We start from the raw sequence: 18,820 nt of genomic DNA, 5'->3' as shown, positions 1-18,820 counted from the left end.
AGGTGCACGAGAGCGTACCCACCACCACCGCCACCACCACCACGCGCACAGCGTATCGACGCATCAGGGATATCACTCAGGAAAGCAGCGCCAGCTGAAGATAGCGTCCCAAACCAAATCGTAAAATGAAAGCATTCGCTAGTTCGGAGATGGTTGCGACATGTCGTTGTCACTGGTGGCCCGTGATGCGTCATTGCCCGCTTTCTCCGCTGGATATGCTGCTGGCTTCACGATGCAGTCTCCGTGATAGTGCATGTTCACCAGCCGCAGTCACCGAAATCCCCGGCGCGAGGCATCACGGAAACTAGGCGCATCCCTCACAGTGAACGGCTCTTTAGTATATTGTACGGCATGCGTGCATGTCATTTGCCACGGTGGCCAGATTTATCGTAGTAGATTTCCGGCGTCAACGACGGGCGCATTTCGTAGATGCGTTACGTCTCGTGTCGCGTACACGGCTGCGCGTGGCATGTTTAAATTCACACAGATGGCACCGGGTGAGGGATCTGTAGGCAAACCACCGGCGATATTCCACAGACAGCAGCGCAATGACTGGCAGCGTCACGCTCCTCCGCATGTGATAATCGGGATGTTCTTCATACACTTCACGCGGGGAATGCAGAAGTGTAAAGTTGCTGGCACCACTCCTCACACTTGCCTTGCAATCATTAGTGCAATGATAATTTAATTGATATGTATGCCGCTGGTAGCTCTGAAATTACGTAATATGCAGACGTTCTGATTTGATGGAATCCTGAAAAGACTAAATCATCACAAAGCGAACGCTTACTATCACGACTACTGACGCTATTGCAATCGTTAGTTATAAGGTTACAGAATCACCGCCACATTCACTTACAAGTGACTGGACGTGGCGCTGGAACCTTCGGCGAAAATAATAATAATAATAATAATAATAATAATAATGCCTCAAGGGTATCACGGTAATCAAATGCAAACTGTATGCAGGTCAGTCTGCAGGATGAAGTGCAATCCGTGATTATCGGCTTGCGTTTGACCGGGCATGCTGATGAAGATCATAAACCACGTTTAGCCCAGTTGAGCGTCCGCGATTTGTACCAAGGGCAACTGACTGAATCCGTCCGTGAAAACGGAAACTATTGGTCACGCCGTCCGTTCACGCTTTCACCGGCGAACGAGCATCATCGGGGACGGGACGCCTCTGCGGCGCAGCCCGACGCAGCGTCGGGCAGCAGCTTACCAGCGACGGCTCGCCAGCGCCAGCGAGGCAGGGACCGGCGCTGCCGTACGGACTGTCCAATGTGGGAGGAGGGCCGGGGGAGGGGGGGGGGGGAGGAGGAGCAGCCGATCCTTCAGTCGCCTCCGAGAGTGCCTCCAGCCAGTGTGGGAGGAGGCAGAGGAGCGAACCGCTCCTCCAGCTGCCCCCGAGAGGGGCCCCGGTCATTGTGGGAGGAGGAAGAGGAGCGGACGGTCCTCCAGCCGCCCCCAAGAGTAGCTCCGGTCATTGTGGGAGGAGGAAGAGGAGCGGACGGTCCTCCAGCCGCCCCCGAGAGTGGCTCCGGTCATTGTGGGAGGAGGAAGAGGAGCGGACAGTCCTCCAGCCGCCCCCGAGAGTGGCTTCGGTCATTATGGGGGGAGGAAGAGGAGCGGACGGTCCTCCAGCCGCCCCCGAGAGTGGCTCCGGTCATTGTGGGAGGAGGAAGAGGAGCGGACGGTCCTCCAGCCGCCCCCGAGAGTAGCTCCGGTCATTGTGGGAGGAGGAAGAGGAGCGGACGGTCCTCCAGCCGCCCCCGAGAGTGGCTCCGGTCATTGTGGGAGGAGGAAGAGAAGCGGACGGTCCTCCAGCCGCGCCTGAGAGGGATTCGGTCTGGCGCGGATGCTCGTCAGTTCCGCCAGCTCCGGCGATCGGTGCCGCGGCGGCGGTGCCTCGGCTGCCGCCAGTGACGGCACGCCGAGGGGGCCGCAGCGGCGCTCGCCGGCGCCGCGTGCCGAGCCTCCAGCGGCCCGGCGGCTGGCGGGGGCGGCCGATCGGCGGCAACCACCGCGCGTGTGCGCACTCGATCGGCAGATTTTCGTATTCGCAAGCGAGGACATATGCCTCGCAAAACCGCTCTTGCATGCTTCATCATTTGTAGGCTGCGAGAGTCTGAATGGTGTTTGGAAGGACAAATCCCCATATTTGTTGCATCTAAATTGCCTAGCTCATAACAGCATAACATACATTTATTTATGAAAATATGCATCGTATCATGTCATTGACATTGCATAAAATGAACTGCTGGAAATTTTTCGGTGCAGAACATCTCATGCTTTACCTATGCCAATGAATCACAGCGTTTATTAAGGTGACATTTGTACATAAAATAATGGTAAGACAACGCTTGTGCAGTTCCCAAACACGATGAGCCATTAATAACCAATCGTTATCAGACTATAAAGTGTAGCTCCCAGCGGCTTCTAATAATTGCCGAGAGAGCAACCGCCCCCAGGGCGTTGAAGTCCGCGACACAGTCGTCATTTTAATGGCTCGCCATCAAAGGAGGTTAAACAGGAATCTATGGTAATGACCTCGAACAGGCGCGATCCCATTCGACACGGCAGACGGCGTGGCGGGCGCCGGGGCTGGCTCAGCCGGCCGGCCCCCTGATTGGCTGTCTGCCGCCGCTCCCGAGCGCGGAGCGTGCCCTCTGCCCCTGCTGCCGGTGCCGGGGCTCGGCTCGGCTCAATCACGCGTGAGAGGTGAGATCGTGTCCGCAGAGTGGAGACGCCGCCGGCGGGGGAGAAGTCTGCGGCCGCCCAGCAACACACCGCCCATCCAGCCAGAGGCTGTTAGACGTCGTTAACACCGGAGGTTTCGCGTCGGACGGCCGCTCAAGATGCAGTGCCTGACAGCCGACTTTCTATCCAGCGCGTGAGTGAAGTTTGTAGATTTAAATAAAGAAAGGTGTTAATGTGCTAGTGCGTGTGATCAATAGCTGCAGCTAGCAAATGAGAAGAACTGCTGGTTTTCGCAACTCTATCGAGCAGTAGCGTGGGGAACTATCGTCTTACACAATTATCCACTTGAACGACACTCTAAACTTTACTGGCATCGTATCACACCAGTTCATGACGTCAACGTCTAGTGTGTTTTTGCAAAAACGTCAGCAAATGTTGTGATGTCACAAAGACGAATATTTTCAGCTGCGCCCGAGCTTTGCGTTTACGGGCAAAAGACATTTTCAACTCTGACTGATGAAAGGCGTCGCGCTTTGCAGATGGCGCGGCGCGCGGCGCGCCATTTTCGTCGGAGCTGTGTGAGCTATCTGGCGGGAACGACCCGAAGGTCCGCGCCGCGTCAGCGGGCGGCGCAGCGCCGTCGCTGAGAGCAGCAGCGCTATCAGACGCCTAACCCGGTTACGACCACCGCGGCGCTCGTCTGCCATTGTTGGAGTCGCGTGGATGCGGCCGTCTGCCTGACAGCGAAGGCTTCTGTCACAACTGAATGGCTTTGCCGGCTTTCTGACGAAGGCGATCCGAAATCATCTTCTCAACTTCTGCCAGCGCACGTAGCTACCGCGGCCATTAGCATTCCAACTCTTTCACGCAGGCCTTTGAGCTACAGCTAGTGAAATATCTTACGCAACGCGCAAGAACCAAACCCAGTTTTCACGGTGAAAAGCCATCTGTGCCAGCCATTGCGCTAATTACGCCTTCGCGGAGAAAACCTAACTCCGCAGTCCGTCACTGTGGTTTGTCTGACCGACCGGACTGCCACAGTTGTCTGTCTGCCGCAGCCTTTATCAGCTCTCGTCGGCCTGACTCAGCCGTCCGTCCAGCCCAGCGCGGCGATAGGTGCGGAGCCGCCAGACACCGGGCAGGCTCCTCTCCTGCACGTGACAGACCCGCCGCTGACGCACCGACAGCCTCGGCGGGTGTCCCGCGCGCCCGCACGCCGCGCCCGCCGGCGTCTCGGCTCCGGCGCCGCGAAGGTTCGGGCTGGTGTGGATATGGCGAGCGCCGTGATGGCGGACCGCGGGAGTCGGCCGCGCCGCTGACTCTGACAAGCCTGATACTGTCGCTGAGTCCAGCTGGGGACGCGAGCTCGGCGCCTAGCTCAACAGTCGGCCGACAGTCGCTGCTGAAGACGTGCCGCAGTCGGGCTCGGGCCCGGCCGGCGTGCGGGCGGCGCGCCGACGGTCTCGGCTCGCTCGGGCGGGGTGCCGCAGCGCCGCGGCGGGCCGCAGCCCGCCTCCGAGACGCTTGGCATGGTAGCCGGCCGCTTGCGACACGCTTCAGAGGAGTAGCAGGGCAGCGGTGCCGGGCTGACGGCCGGCCGGGCCGCGTCGCCGCGGCGGCAGGCCGGCCCCGGCCAGGCCGCCAGCCGCGGACCGGCAGCGTTGGTGCACGGCGCTGCCCCGACGCAGCGCGCGGATGGCGTCCGGCCGGGGCTGAAGCCCTCAACGGAGCACTGCAAAACGACGCAGTAGACCGGGCTCTTACAGTTGGTTTTTTATGTAGTTGAAAGTAGCCCGTTGGCCACTTGTGACCCACTTCTCCAGAAGCTGGCGGGCGGTTGAGAGCCCCGAAGCCACCGTCGCGTTGGGTTACACCAGCCTTGCCTTTGCGGTGTTACATCAGTATCGGCATCATCGGCCACAATGTGACCAAATGATTTCTGCAGCGTTTGGGACACGACCGAGATGAATTGTCTCTTAGTTACTTCACCCATGCGTTCACGGTTCGTATTGCCTGAGCAGGGTGACAGATCACCGAGGGAACGCCCGCTCGAAGCGACGACGGTCAGCGGATGTTGAAACGCACCTCTGTCTTGAATAGTCAGCTCAAATGATGCTCTGAGTACATTCAGAATTGCGTCAATAGCGGGACTGCGCAGCTGAATCAATATGCTGAAAAATATGCATGGTTAGATACTGACCTTGAGAACGCACGGTCACCTTAAATGTGATGTTTTGCATTTGCAGAGCGTACGTCATTGGATACAGCCCACGACCTCATGCGGAGCATGCTGCTCTCTTCACACCGGGACATCGAAGTGCTCGTGGTTTTACTAAACTTAGTGGATTAGATTTGAACGACGCTGTGAGGTCCAGGCCACTTGACCAAAACATAATATCAACATTAGGCCTGCCTTCGAGCAAGACTTATAACTTACATGGATACGGACCACGCACCGTACGGAAAATATCGAACGCAAACCATTAGCCAAAACAGTTGTCAATGTGCAATCAATTTGCAATGCTGATTTACGGCTTTACGTAACTTGGGAACCGGTAGCGTGCTATTCCAGCCCCGGTACGTTTGTCGCAATCGGGAAGGCCGTTTGGTGCCTGTCACGGGATCGCCCAACCAAGAGCGCCTCCATGTAACGGTGTGTTACATCCACACACCTGGCGCTTGACTCGCGTCGGCTGCGGCGGTGGCAAATGGTAGTCCTCCCCCCCCCCCCCTCCCCCACCCGATGTTCTAGAGCATAAAGACACAAGGGGGGTGGCAGCCCAATACGCCATCTGCAACTTTGCCCAAGTCACTTGATAGCGTCTTTGATACGTCTCTGACTTGTCATATCGCGTCCAAGGTGACCAAATCACGCAATACCCTCTCTGCGCACCTTTTAATATGCCGGCAGAGCAAACATCGTTTAAGTGAAAGCACGTCTCCCTCTACTTTCACGTGGTAGTGCAAGGTTACCTGATTTCAGGCCCTGAGCTACAATGATCTTGACATTAAAGGTCACAGGGCTTTTCTCCTCGACCAAACAACGTACTGGAGGGGGGGGGGGGGGGGGGCCGGGCGGCATCCGGATAAACGCCGCCGTCACACTCTACCTCGCTCCTGGCTTGCGCGGCCGGCACTCGAGTTCAGGGTCTATCTCCGCCGGCGCTGCAGCGGAGAGCATTTTCTCCGCGTGACTCTCGTGGGAGAGGCCAGTATGGCCACACGCCTCTACCATGTCGGAAAGCTGAGGCGGAGGGCATGGGCTTGCAACCGCAAAACAAAGCTTTGAAGCATGCTGCATGTTGATCATGATGTGTATATATATATATATATATATATATATATATATATATATATATACATATATATATATATATATATATATATATGTATATATGTATATATAGATGCATGGAACGATGAAAAGGGCGTTTTGTCAATATAAAATTAAGTATATATTTATGTACATCTGTGCATCTGCATGCCAGGGTATACATATATATATTTATATATGTCTGCATGTGCCACTATTTCAGTAAGACTTCAGCGCATGCGCTGTGCTTTGTGACTCTTTGAGGTGGCCTTGCCTACTCCAATCAAAATAGCATCTCGAAATCTTTTAACTATGCCGTAACATCCTCAATTTCACAGCACCAGCTTAAAAATAGCTCGAGCTTGAATGTACTGGAGAAATTTGGCCCTCTATTCTGTTCCAAACTGTTTCTTATGAAGACTCCTAATGTTCCTGCGCAAGCTTACCTTCAAAGGCCATTTCTAGCAGAACAGAATCAAATTGCGAGTGCTGTATACAACTCATCAACATCATTTAAAAATGACAGGGTGTTTGCCATTTGAAAATAAGGAGCAATGGTTTGATTATTAATGGATATCGTGTTTGGGTGTACATTTTAGTGTCATCTTCAGCAATGATTGTGAAAGACATGCATCACAGAAAAAGGTGTGGTGGCTCTCATGAGTGGCCCTCTCGCTTTCAAATGCGCTACTGATAAACTGTACAGGAGACAATAAAGTATTGGGCCTACTTAACAATACTTAAGACTAGAATATCTTTATTGCATAGCAGCATTTGTGCACAGTCCTGGTCCACTTACCTATATTCTGTAAAGTTTTTCTCCAGGATTTTCGTTTGTTGTGAAAAAAGTGCAGAATTATTTTGAGATAATGGCTTAGGGCTCAGCGGTAGGTAAGTGCGACTTAGTGGTACTTTCATTAAGACAGTGATTCGGCCCGTTGTCATACAGGGGTACTTTCATCAAGACAGTGCTTCAGTCCGTTGTCATACAGAAGTACTTTCATTAAGACAGTGCTTCAGTCCGTTATCATACAGACATGAAGGTAAAGTGCAAAAGTGTCGGTGCTCCACGTGTCTGGGAATTATTCTATGAAAAGTATTTCGCCACATTTTGCAGCTGGTCTAGAACAGAGAGAATTATAGCAATTTTTATAGGCCCAGGGAAGTAGTCAGGGGAAGCCACGGGGTCATACCCCGCCCCACCCTAGCCGAGGGGCTCACGCTAGAGACTGTCCAGTTGCACAGGAATACTGTCCGAATTCGCATGCGTTTGGAAAAATTATCATGCGTCCCCTCCGGGAGGGAAGCCTTGGCTTCGTGTCTGAATAAACCCAACCTTTCTAATGGTTCAGTTAGTTTCAATAAGAACTCGATTGCAATGCACAACTCGTGCGTGGTAGCGATTTCTGAGCGTCAATACCAGTGGCTTCACTTTTTAAGTTGCATGTTTCTTACGTTTGTCACTGATGCTCAAAGTTCATGTCTCTTTTTATATCAGTATGCACTAAACCAATCATTGGCGTATGTGAAAGCCTCAGGAAATTGTGAAACATGCCGCAAATTTCACGCAAAAGGCAATCCATTTTTTGTTTCATGAGTGATGCATATTTATGTGCGTTTGTGTGTGCAAGACTTGAGTTCCTTACGCAAGCTCACAGAGCGCATGCGACTCTAAAACAGTCGGTCGGAGAAATAAGCAAGTGTAGCTTATTCTGAGACGTGACATTGTTTTTTTCGGGTCTACTGACCCCATACCGCGGGATGGTCATACATGGGCTAGTAAATTGGGGTTGCGTCCTACCGAATACATTAACCACCGTCTCGCATGACGATTTTCTCCGCTAAGGCAGAGTCACTTGCTTCCGTCCAAAGTGTTCTCCCATTCCCACCGCATAATCGGACATGACAATGTAGGCACTGCGGCTCCGCTGCCCCCAGGTTTCCAGACCAGGTTGCAGCTGTTCTTCCGCGCCCTGGTCGCACGCGACGTCTTGCAAACGGCCAGCCACACGCCACACACGTGCGGGCGCTCGTTTGTCCGGCCGCTGTGACTGGAACGGAGCCCGTGGCCAGGCGACTGACCTCCGAGAGTCGGCACCCGTACACGCCTCAGGACGTTGTGACACTCGCTCGCACACAGCAGACCACTGCCATGCGGGTGGGAAAGCACGCCCACTAAGTGTCGTTGGATACCACAGAGCTCCAGATTTCTCCGCCTGACGTGTTGGCGGAAGTGATTGTTGCCGAGAAAATGGTACGTCTCTGTTGGCGGAGCCCAGCAATAGACATTGCAAGAAGCAGGAAACCCTACTCCAGACGCGGTGTCATGCGTCATGCATACGTCAACGCAGTGCATATTTGGACGCGGACGCACACGACGAGGGAAGAATTATTGTCTTCCGCAGCACGAGCCTGGACTGTACTTGATTTGACAACAGCGCACTATTTTTACAAGTTTCGAGATGGCTACATGGAACTTGCTTGATACTGGTGTCATGGGCTAATACCACATCGATTGGCAAAAAGGTCGATAGTAATGTCTCGTACATTCTCGTTCAAGGTTTTCCGAATAATTATCTCCGCATTATTTTTTCGAGATTTTTAAACCTCTGCAAAGACGAATGGCAGGATGCCTGAAGCCAAGCCTAAGCCAATTTGGGATGACGTATTTGCTTCACACCTAGATCTAAGCGGACAAATCTTTACACACTCTCAATGCTAGACAAAACACATCGTGGCAGTGACATCGCAAGTAGCATGCAACATGAAACAATGTTCTAATATAGTATACCAGGCGCATTACGTAGGTGCATGTCTTATTTGCATGACTGGAAATTCGTCGCACATGCACAAGGTGAGGTTTGCCACCTAGCCTGTACCGCTCGTTGCGTAATAATGCCTGGTGTTTTGAAGCGTCTCTGAATCACACCACACTGCTCAACACCCTCCGGAGAGCGCACATCATTTGGACTGTTTTGATTGTACCCTTCCCTCGGAAACGAAGGGTCGACCACCGAACACCAAAACAGACCGGTCTGGTATGCGGAAAAAATACTGCCCGTCCGAGCACTGCCTGTTAACACCTGGGTCCTGACGAGGTCCCAACAAGCCGAAATGGTCACGAACCCGTCAAAAGAAAGGATGTAGGAGCGCGCCAAGAATGGTTCAGCCTGAAAACAAACCACCCAAGACAGCTACTGAACGACGTCTACCATCATAGGTAGTAGTTACACCTGGCGCCTCATTTTTTGGGGCACACGACTGCCTAAGTCTTCTGCGGCCATCCCCATTATTGCATCTTAATTGCTACACAATGTGGCCAGTTTCATTCATCTGCTCTAGATTATGGAGATCGCATTTGATTCTATTTCTCACCCTTACGATTTTGTTTCTTGCCCTAAAATGTCAATTCACAGGAGTTTGCAACTGATGGATAACACATGCCACGATTAGACGGGCCGGGGTGCCTCATTCAGTACCGGCTACGCTGCCAGCACGTCGGCTGCGTAGACGTGTCGGACCAGGTCCCGCTGACTGACGGGGGTCGGCGGCGGCCGCGGGACCGGGGTGTTTGTCCCCCTGCCGCCGCGACCTTCACCCTCACCTGTCACGACGATCAGAGCCGCCAGCATGGTGGACGTCAGGAGCCGGGCGCATCCACCTGGCCGCCGCGTCGCCGGTCGTCTCGGGGCGCCGCCGGACCCGCCGCGCGGACTCACTCACTGCGTCCGGCGCGTGATGCCGGCGGGCCGGGCGTGGGGAGGGGGCGGGGCGCCGTTGTGACGTCAACGGCGGCCGGTCGGGACCTGGGGGAGCACCCACTCGCGGTCAGGGGAAGCCGAGCGCCGCTGCTGCTGCCCGCCTGCAGACAGGGCGTGCCGCTGCCAGAACCAGGCAGGCCCGTCCGGCCAATGACGTAGCTGCAGTGCAGACAATGGCGCGGGACGACTTTCCGACGTGAAGAGAGAAGCAGTGCATGAGTGAAAGAGAGAACAGAAAAGAGAAAGAGAGAATGGGGGGGGGGGGGGTATTACTTCGGTTAAAAGGATTGCGCCTACAGAGAAGTAGCTCCTAATCAAATGCTTCGTAAAATTGTCCCATTGTCCTAAAAGCTCAGTTGGTTAGAGCGCCCGCCTTCCGATCCTCCCCCCCCCCCCCCCCCTGGCGGGGGTAGGTTCAAGTCGCCTTAGGCGCTCACTATTTGTCGTTGGCAGGCAAAGCCTGCACCCAGATGACAGCGACTGTGCTAAAAGTCAGATGATGTCAGAAGGTAGGACGCACCGTGCTGAGCATTATGTCATATTAAGATTTATCCATCAAATTTTGCCGTTGACCTGGAATTGCATGGTCCGATGGTATAAGTCAGGGTTCACGCCACAGGTACTGCTTAATGTAAGCCCTGATCACAGAAATCCATGCAATCAAATGGTCTGATTGAATATCTTAAAAAACTGACGCCTGATACAGTGCCCTTTTTGCGTGGAGCATTTGGGTTTTAATATATGTTTTGTAACAGTTATTTCGTTGCGCTCTGTTCACTGCTCGGCTCCATAACAGCATGGCTGCAAGGTTCTACAACCCTGAGGGAGTATGGACATGTTGAACAGTGTAAAGAAAATTGCGACACCATTCAGTTGGCCTTGCGTGACCACTTACAAATCACCGTCGCCAAATTAACACTAGAAATTGCAAGAGACAGAATGCTTGACAGCCAACGTTTAGGTTGGCGATTTTGTCGACAGCCAAACTACGTTAACCCACGCGCTGCAGGCCAAATGCACACAAAATGAAAACTCTGATAAGAATTGACATAAATGTGAATGTGAAAATGCATATTAAGCTCCGGTACTCAGTTCATCACTCAAAGTCATATCACGGTATTTCTCACGTTGGAAGGTCCTCTCCCATTTAATTGCATGAATGCATGGCATGCTGGCTCAAATGTAGTACATGGCTGCACTGAGTCCATCCCTTGCAGCTGAGCTCAGACTGCAAGCTGCAGTAGACTTAATACAGTATGCCGCCTCGTCGGAGCTAGCCTCCCTGAATCCAACCCTCGCAGCTGAGCCCAGACTGTATGCTGCAGTAGACTAGACACACTACGCCGCCTCGTCCTAGCTATGCTCCCTGAATCCGCCTTGGGCTTCTTATTACTTGTTCACGCTTTCTTCTGGCCCTTGAACCTCTATTCTATGCTCCGCCACCTATCTGTCCCACACACGGCCTCGTAACATGCCAGCTCCGTTAGTCTTTCCACCTCACCACGTCTTTTCCCCCGTTCTTTTTATTCCTGGAGTAGAACTAACAATGATTGTCTTGCCTCCCTCACGTCCACGCTGTGTGTTCCCTTGAAGCGACCTTAGGAACAACAAGGCTTAAGTTTAAGTATGCAAAGTATTTGAGATTTTGACTGATGCAGACAAGATGTGAAAGGAGAATGGTGAATAGGGACATGAGAAAGCCATGCTTGAATTCAGCGATGGGACGTGCAACATGGCGATCCAAGACCCAAGGGTGCCATGAAACCATTCTCAGCACCCGGAGAAGAAGGGAAGTAGTAAGCGAATGACTCAGTAACGCGACAATTTGAATACATCACAACTAGTAAGGGACGAGATCATTTGGTTTAACATTCGCATCCTGATCAGAAACTGTGCTAACTTCCACCGCCGTATGAATCTCTGCTGCACAAAATTCCCCAATGACATCATTGCTAGACAGGAGCGGTGCTTGAAGTACAACCCAACGCGCGCAAAGTATCCCAATTGCAGGAATGACCTCCTTGGGTATCAACGTTTGGTAAGTGCAATCCCCACAAGGTGGAAGCTGTTGTTGGTGAAAAGCAGAAGCTTGGAACGAATATCTACAGAGGCGAGGGAGGCACAGGTGCTCTTTAAATTCGAGTCACGAGAAAACCCACTCGCTGCATTCTGTTCAAAGGAACTGTATTCTTTGGAATAAATGATGCGCAAACCAAAAGCGTTCTACAACTGGGAATCGGAGGGGTTAGCCCTGGAGGCACGTAAAAAGTACCTCGAAATCGCTTATCGCTGTTGTGCCTCCACCCAGCTACAGTCTCTTCAATTTCAGATATTTCTTAGGCATATGTCCACAAAACGATTTTTGCACGTAAGGCACGTTATGGAACCACCATGTACGTGCTGTGGGGAAAAACGATACATTAGTACACCGTTTATTGAACTGCGGACCCGTGCGTGCCTTTTGGCGCAAGATATCAGCTACTGTAAACCGTTACGTTAGACCCATCCGAAACAGGCTGGACGTGAATGCTGTGCTATTTGGTGATCCAAACTTCCCATATGCTATAAATCTTCGTGATGCTGCTAGCTAAAAGATATATCCACATGCAATGAAGACAGGACGGTTCTTTCACGTTTGAAGCAGTTCGGATGCATGTACAACAGTTATTTCAAGCCAAACAAATACAAACGCACAGAAGCGACCGGAATAAACGGCAATTCATGGAAAAATGAATGTTTTGTGGTGATGGCATGATCATGTTCTGAGCAGAGAAGCCCTGCGGTGGTAAAGATGGTCGTGCAGGCATGACGATGCGTAAATGTGTTCTGTTGTTTTAACTGGCACACAGGCCACTGCTGTGGAGGATGTGCTGTCTCCGGCAGGCTGACTTGACAACTGTGTCAGTATTGCTGTGCACAGCTGACCGTCGCTGTGACCTCTTGATCCCAGGGGCAATCAGGTCATAGTCCAGTGTATGTTTATGTGTGTACTCGAATGTTTGCTACAAATGTTGCGTTAAGTGTTCATACAGCATGGAAACAACACAAAACGCACACGACAGTTCGCATAAAACTGCTGAATTCATTTACGCCTCTTGGTTTTCATTTGTGCGTTGCAGCAATATGCTCAACAATTCGCCCTTTTGCTTTGCCTGAAACTCACTTAAGAGTACTGCGAACTACTCAGGCAAAACGGTTCTCAAGCATAAGGACTAGAACCTCCAACTTCAGTATCAGGACCACCCGTGGTAACAGTTGCTGCCCCGGACGACGGAGCTAGGCCCGACAGAGAGCGGCTCATTACCAGGCAGTCCGGGAGCCACTCTCACTACCAGTTGGTCTCACAGTAATGAAGGGATCCAAAACTTAAATGAAAACGTTAGTTTTCGTAATGGATAAGTTTCACCTCAACCGCATCTGTGAAGCCTAGCCCTAGTAAGAGGAACATGGTGATAAAACACAATGGTCTTCCCCCTCTCATTTTCTCCCCCAAAACTTGGTGCCATCTCCCTGTTCCGAAGATGACTATGACAAAGGGCAAATAATAACGCTACATCTTAACAGCCTAAGCGTCGTAACAACGAGGAATTAAAAGGAAAGCAATCTGTCCTAAACAGGCTTTTCGAAAGTCCAAGTAAACAACCCCAATCCGAGTCACCGCCGAGTGACGTTTGCCCTATGACTAACGGAGCACGTAGCGCAGCGTTCGGCCGTATCGAGAGCACGCGTGTGGTTTGTATCAGGTCCATCGATCAAAGATCGAGCCGTCCGGAGCTGCCCACTTACCTATCCTGACAAAGGGCCTCCGATAGGCGCGCTCTCCGCTGCTGGCATCCACACAGGAGCACCTCTCGCCACGTGAATCACATCATGCACGGTGCAAGGTACGGTGCTCCATGCGTGTGGCTGCTCTCAGCGCGGACCAAGTGGCGAGGAAAGCTCCCGCGGGGTGTATGCATGGCGTTGACGTCATGCCATCGAGTCCGGGAATGGCGGTACCGGACATGGTGACGTCGGCGAAACCTACCCCTACCCATCAGCAGGCCGGTCATTACCCCTGAGCGTGTCTGCTGTGCCCTGAGGGCCTCGCTCATCAGAAGGCCGGTCATTACCCCTGAGCGTGTCTGCTGTGCCCTGAGGGCCTCGCTCATCAAGGCCGGTCATTACCCCTGAGCGTGTCTGCTGTGCCCTGAGGGCCTCGCTCATCAGAGGCCGGTCATTACCCCTGAGCGTGTCTGCTGTGCCCTGAGGGCCTCGCTCATCAGGAGGCCGGTCATTACCCCTGAGCGTGTCTGCTGTGCCCTGAGGGCCTCGCTCATCAGAAGGCCGGTCATTACCCCTGAGTGTGTCTATTTAGCCCGTGAGGATCCCCTCATCAGCAGGGCAGGCATTACCCCTGAGCGTGTATGCTGTGCCCCTGAGGGCCCCGCTCATCAGAAGGCCGGTCATTACCCCTGAGTGTGTCTATTTAGCCCGTGAGGATCCCGCCCATCAGCAGAGCGGGCATTACCACCGAGCAGCGGGGTCCGTCATGTCCCTGACGAGCCCACCTCGTCCGCGAGCACTGACCGGAGGCTGGTCCGCCGCGCCCCTGACGAGCCTCCCTCGTCAATGTGGTGAGAACTGACCGGAGGCCGGTCCAGCGTGTCCCTGAGGAGCTTCCCTCACTAGTGTGATGAGAACTGTCCGGAGGCTGCTCCACCGCGTCCTTCACGCTCCCCCCCCCCCCCCTCCCCGCCAGTGTGGTGAGAACTGTCCGGAGGCTGGTCCACTGTGTCCTTCACGCCCCCTGCCGCCACTGTGGGGAGAGCTGTCCAGAGGCTGGTCCACCGTGTCCTTCACGCTGCTTCCCTGCCAGTGTGGGGAGAACTGCCCGGAGACGGGTCCGCCGAGCCCCTGACGAGCAAACCCGTCAGCGGGTGAGAACTGCCCTAGAGCGGGCCGGCCAGCTGCCGCCGCCGTAATGAGGCCGTGGCCAGTGCCGTGTCATGTGCCTGCCAGGCTGCAGATTGGGCGCCGGCCGGCCTGGGCGAGCGAGCGTGACCCGGCCAGCAGGAGCGCTCCGCCGCCCCGCCAGGGTCCGGCTCCGTCCGACCAGAGCCACGTCATGACGCGCCGCCGCTGGCCGCTCGACAGTCACCGGACGGATACGGCACTATCTCAAACAGGCCACTAATGATGCAGTGGCATGGTGGAAAGGCAGGCACTGCTATCAGATTACGCCCCATGGAGGCGGTCTCACTGTCATTGCGGATGGATGTCACGCTTCTTATAGAAATACCGATGGAGCCACGCGATCAGCTTAGATTGATTTGATTCAGCTGCTGCATAGTCCATAGATTATAAATGCTGGCCGTGTTTTTGGAGTGCCCTATTGCGGTCTGAACCGCGGTGGTAGAACGATGTTGCCCCTGGTGATTAATGAGCAAATAAGGACAGCGCCGATTCAATGGAGAACGTGGTGTAAGGGTAGCACCATGGCGGTCGTCCGGAATCGCTAGATCTTTTCATTCAGTCACGAAACGTCAGAACGGTGTACTCTGAGTAAGATCTGTGACGACTGTACTTCGCGGGGGGAACCCTTTCAACGTCTGATCGACTTTGCAAAGGTGCAGAAAGTAAGTGAATGTACAGTTATGTGTTTCATTCGACTTGATAGCGGTGTCCGTACTGGGTGGTCGCTGAGTCAGTTTAGTACTTGCTCACACTATGACATGCGAACTGAAACAACGCCATCTACAGATTACATGAGTCACACGGGAAATGACCTTTGTATAAGTGCCTGAGTGCTTATTTTATCGGGCTGTTCAACTGTGCGTTGCACTTGTGAAGCTCCTGAGATACGCTATCGGCAATGTGGAAGATTGGCTTGCATTGCAAAGCGTTCACAAGGCAGCATTATTTATGCCCACGACCAAAAAGTCACCCCTCACACATTAACTACCAGACACCTAATGCTCAAATATCACGGAAGTGATGGAGGGTTAGGTATGTACATTTGGAACTAGTTAGAATAAACTTTTAAGATGCCTACTCTCGCAAGTGGAAAGACAAACAGGAAGCATCTTTGGCCTACTACGTGCGTGCGTGCTCGCGTGCGTGCGTGGATGCACGCGTATGTGTGTGTGTGTGTGTGTGTGTGTGTGTGTGTGTGTGTGGTGTGTGTGTGTGTGTGTGTGTGTGTGTGTGTGTGTGTGTGTGTGTGTGTGTGTGTGTGTGTGTGTGTGTGTGTGTGTGTGGTGTGTGTGTGTGTGTGTGTGTGTGTGTGTGTGTGTGTGTGTGTGTGTGTGTGTGTGTGTGTGTGTGTGTGTGGTGTGTGTGTGTGTGTGTGTGTGTGTGTGGTGTGTGTGTGTGTGTGTGTGTGTGTGGTGTGTGTGTGTGTGTGTGTGTGAGGGGGAGGGGGGCCACCACAAAAGTGGATCTCAGTCCGCTTCCCCGGCCCATCCCATCTCGCGGTGTCGTCGGTACTACCCGCCCGCGGGCTTATCTCGAGTGCCCCCACTGAGCGGTAGCATTTGAGATTTTCTTCTGGATCTGGTCTGGCGAGATGACGTTGTGATATTACGTGCCCACTCAGCAAAGACGATGAGGCTCTAAACGGAAGATATCGATTCGTTGGAGCTTGAGATGACAATGTATTAGCAGACAATTTACTTTAGCTCAAAACATATTTACTATGACTCAAACCAACTGTACTTCGCTGCGGCGTAAGGTCCGGCAGAGCCGTGCCGTTGACGGCAGTCGCGTCCCGCACTGCCAACATTTGCCAATGCCTCTCTCAAACTGGTTCTATTTAGGTTAACCTTAGCAACAGAAGTAGGTGACAAAGGTGGCGCGTCCCCAAGCGGACGCGCTCGGCTCGGCCGGCGGTGCACGGCCGCCGCAGACCCACCTGGGGCGCTCTCTGCGCAGCTCTACTGCACAGCCCTCGTCGGCAGGCAGCCGGCGCGGTCGGCGGGCGACGGCGGTCGGGCAGACGCGACACACTCGGCCGACGGCAGCGCACTGTTCGCCGTCGCGGTGCGCCGCCGCAGCCGCAGGACTTTCACTTGTAGTGGTCGGACCGCTACCGGCGCGGCGCGGCCGGCGGCGGGCGGGCGGCGGCCGGGCCCAGGTCGGCCGGCCGTGCCCAGGTCAGACGGCCGCCGCCGCCCCCGTCCCTGCGGCCACACGCCGCCGATCCCATCTGCCCGCTCATCTGCATAATGACGCGCCGCCGGTCGGCGCAAGTGAAAACCCAATCCAAAGATAACGAATTCGGCGCGAGTGCGCGCGAGCGCTACGGCGCACCTCGACGCTGGAGGACCGTAGGACGGGACGAAGCAGGGCTTCCAGACCTTTGTAGACAACAAGGTATGAATAGCATCACGCAGATGAACGGCCACACGCAGATCAACAGCCAATGGAATGCAGAGTACATGAGCGTAACCGCCACTTCTCCGCTCCCAGTGGCAATGGAGGAGTTTGTGGTGAAGTCCAGTGTGCTCTGATGGTAAACACTGCGAATCAGATGGTTTTGTTCTGATCTGATGTTGACATTGAGAGACACACTGTAGAGACATTCTGAAATATCTGCCAGTTTGGCGTAACATGTTATTGAGTGCCCAAGCTCACATTTCCTGGCGATGGACTTTCCAACAAATCAGATCACTTTGTGTTGACACATCTCCGAATCGGATCAGTCTCCAATCTGAGTAGATTTTAGCTTCCTTACCCAGTTCAGTGCAATAAATTCATCAGTCCTAAATTCATAAATTTCCCAATTTATGGCTGGCTCTAATAGGCTACCTTATTAAAGCGTATATGGTCATACCTAACCCCCAGCGATAACGCTCAGGCGGGCAATGAATGCACGAGAGCTGACGAAACGCGAGCTCTGCTGGATGGTCCAGACGTTTGAGTAATTTGTGCCCATTTCCTTGCACCAGCCTAGGAGCTCGAGTGGATGTCTGATCTGATGATGATCACTGCTTGATCGGGAATCGAGGGAGCGATCAACTAGTTAAGCTCAACAGAGCTTGAAAAAGTTCATGCCTGTAATATTTCTTAGCGACTGCTTCCAAAAATCCAGCGGCAATACATGCTGCGCGTAAAATACTGCATTATTTTATGCGGATATAGCAAGGTACGTTGCACGGATGACTTTATTGGGAACATGAATGACCCATCTTGAATTATAAATACCTCCCTGCGGTTGAAATGCATGCCTACCGACGTATGGGCAAAACAACGTAGAAGAGTATGTCTGATAGGATCAAACATGTCTAGAGTTTAATATGCAGACCTAGTAGGTTATCAAAAGATATGCCACAGTCAGTAAGCATAAGTCGTGGACGCTCTCCGATCGCTTTTGTCTCCAAAAGAGAACCACTGGTAATTGGACAGGAGGGAAATCGGCTCTAAGAATGGTTCAGGTGGTTTTACATCGGCCACCTGGGGCATACAAGAACCAACACAAAGAATGACAAGCTCGATTCTGCATGACAACGACCAGAGTGTGATTTTGCCAAGTTGTGCTCGTGGCAAAGCCAACTGCTGGTGGTGAGGGACACACTATGAATTTTGTGCCGGAGTTATGCTTGACTCTGCTTTCTTTTCACGAACTTGACGCCTCCTTTGCTGATTGGAGTTTTAGGGCACGCCGACTTCTGTGGTCATTTTGCGCAACTTGACGCCTCACTTGACGCCTCCTGCACGCACGGAGGTTGACTGGGTCAGGTACGACATTTATCAAACTGGTTTTTGGTTTGAGATCGGAAAGAATTAACGAAATCGCTGTGAAGCTTAACATTTCCGCCTCTGTCTGTGCCACGGGTAGGCTGAAACTGGAGCGGGTCAAACCGCGCCGTACTATTACTCGGGATTTTCCAGCCATCAGTATGGCACTGAGTTAATCAGCTCATCCCGTGACGGCTATCAAGAGAAGCGGACGGCGTGGTAAATGTGGCATTCCCAACGGAAGTTGTACTTAAGCCGAAATGAACAATTAATTAAATGAAACAAAACTGCTAGTAATTAAGGCTGATGAGGTAGCCTGATGGAGGAA

At 53.0% G+C, this 18,820-nt stretch overlaps 1 protein-coding gene across 1 annotated transcript in view; it reads right to left on the bottom strand.

The window, feature by feature from the left end:
* Nucleotides 1-16,762, bottom strand: part of LOC119098187 (pancreatic triacylglycerol lipase) — a 49,837-nt gene extending 33,075 nt beyond the window's left edge. Inside the window, exons 1-2 of the mRNA XM_037221113.1 lie at nt 16,667-16,762; nt 9,618-9,819 (exon numbers count right to left, since the gene is read on the bottom strand). Coding sequence (XP_037077008.1) covers nt 9,618-9,645 — 28 coding nt within the window. The 5' untranslated portion in view covers nt 9,646-9,819; nt 16,667-16,762. The remainder of the gene's footprint in view (nt 1-9,617; nt 9,820-16,666) is intronic.
* Between the last annotated feature and the right edge of the window lie 2,058 nt (nt 16,763-18,820).

This window comes from Pollicipes pollicipes, unplaced genomic scaffold (assembly GCF_011947565.3).
Source record: "Pollicipes pollicipes isolate AB1234 unplaced genomic scaffold, Ppol_2.1 Scaffold_4740;HRSCAF=5597_pilon_pilon_pilon, whole genome shotgun sequence".
Classification (NCBI taxonomy): domain Eukaryota; kingdom Metazoa; phylum Arthropoda; class Thecostraca; order Pollicipedomorpha; family Pollicipedidae; genus Pollicipes; species Pollicipes pollicipes.
The sequence above is the reverse complement of the archived record's forward strand: the minus strand, read 5'-3'. Positions and strand labels throughout refer to the sequence as shown.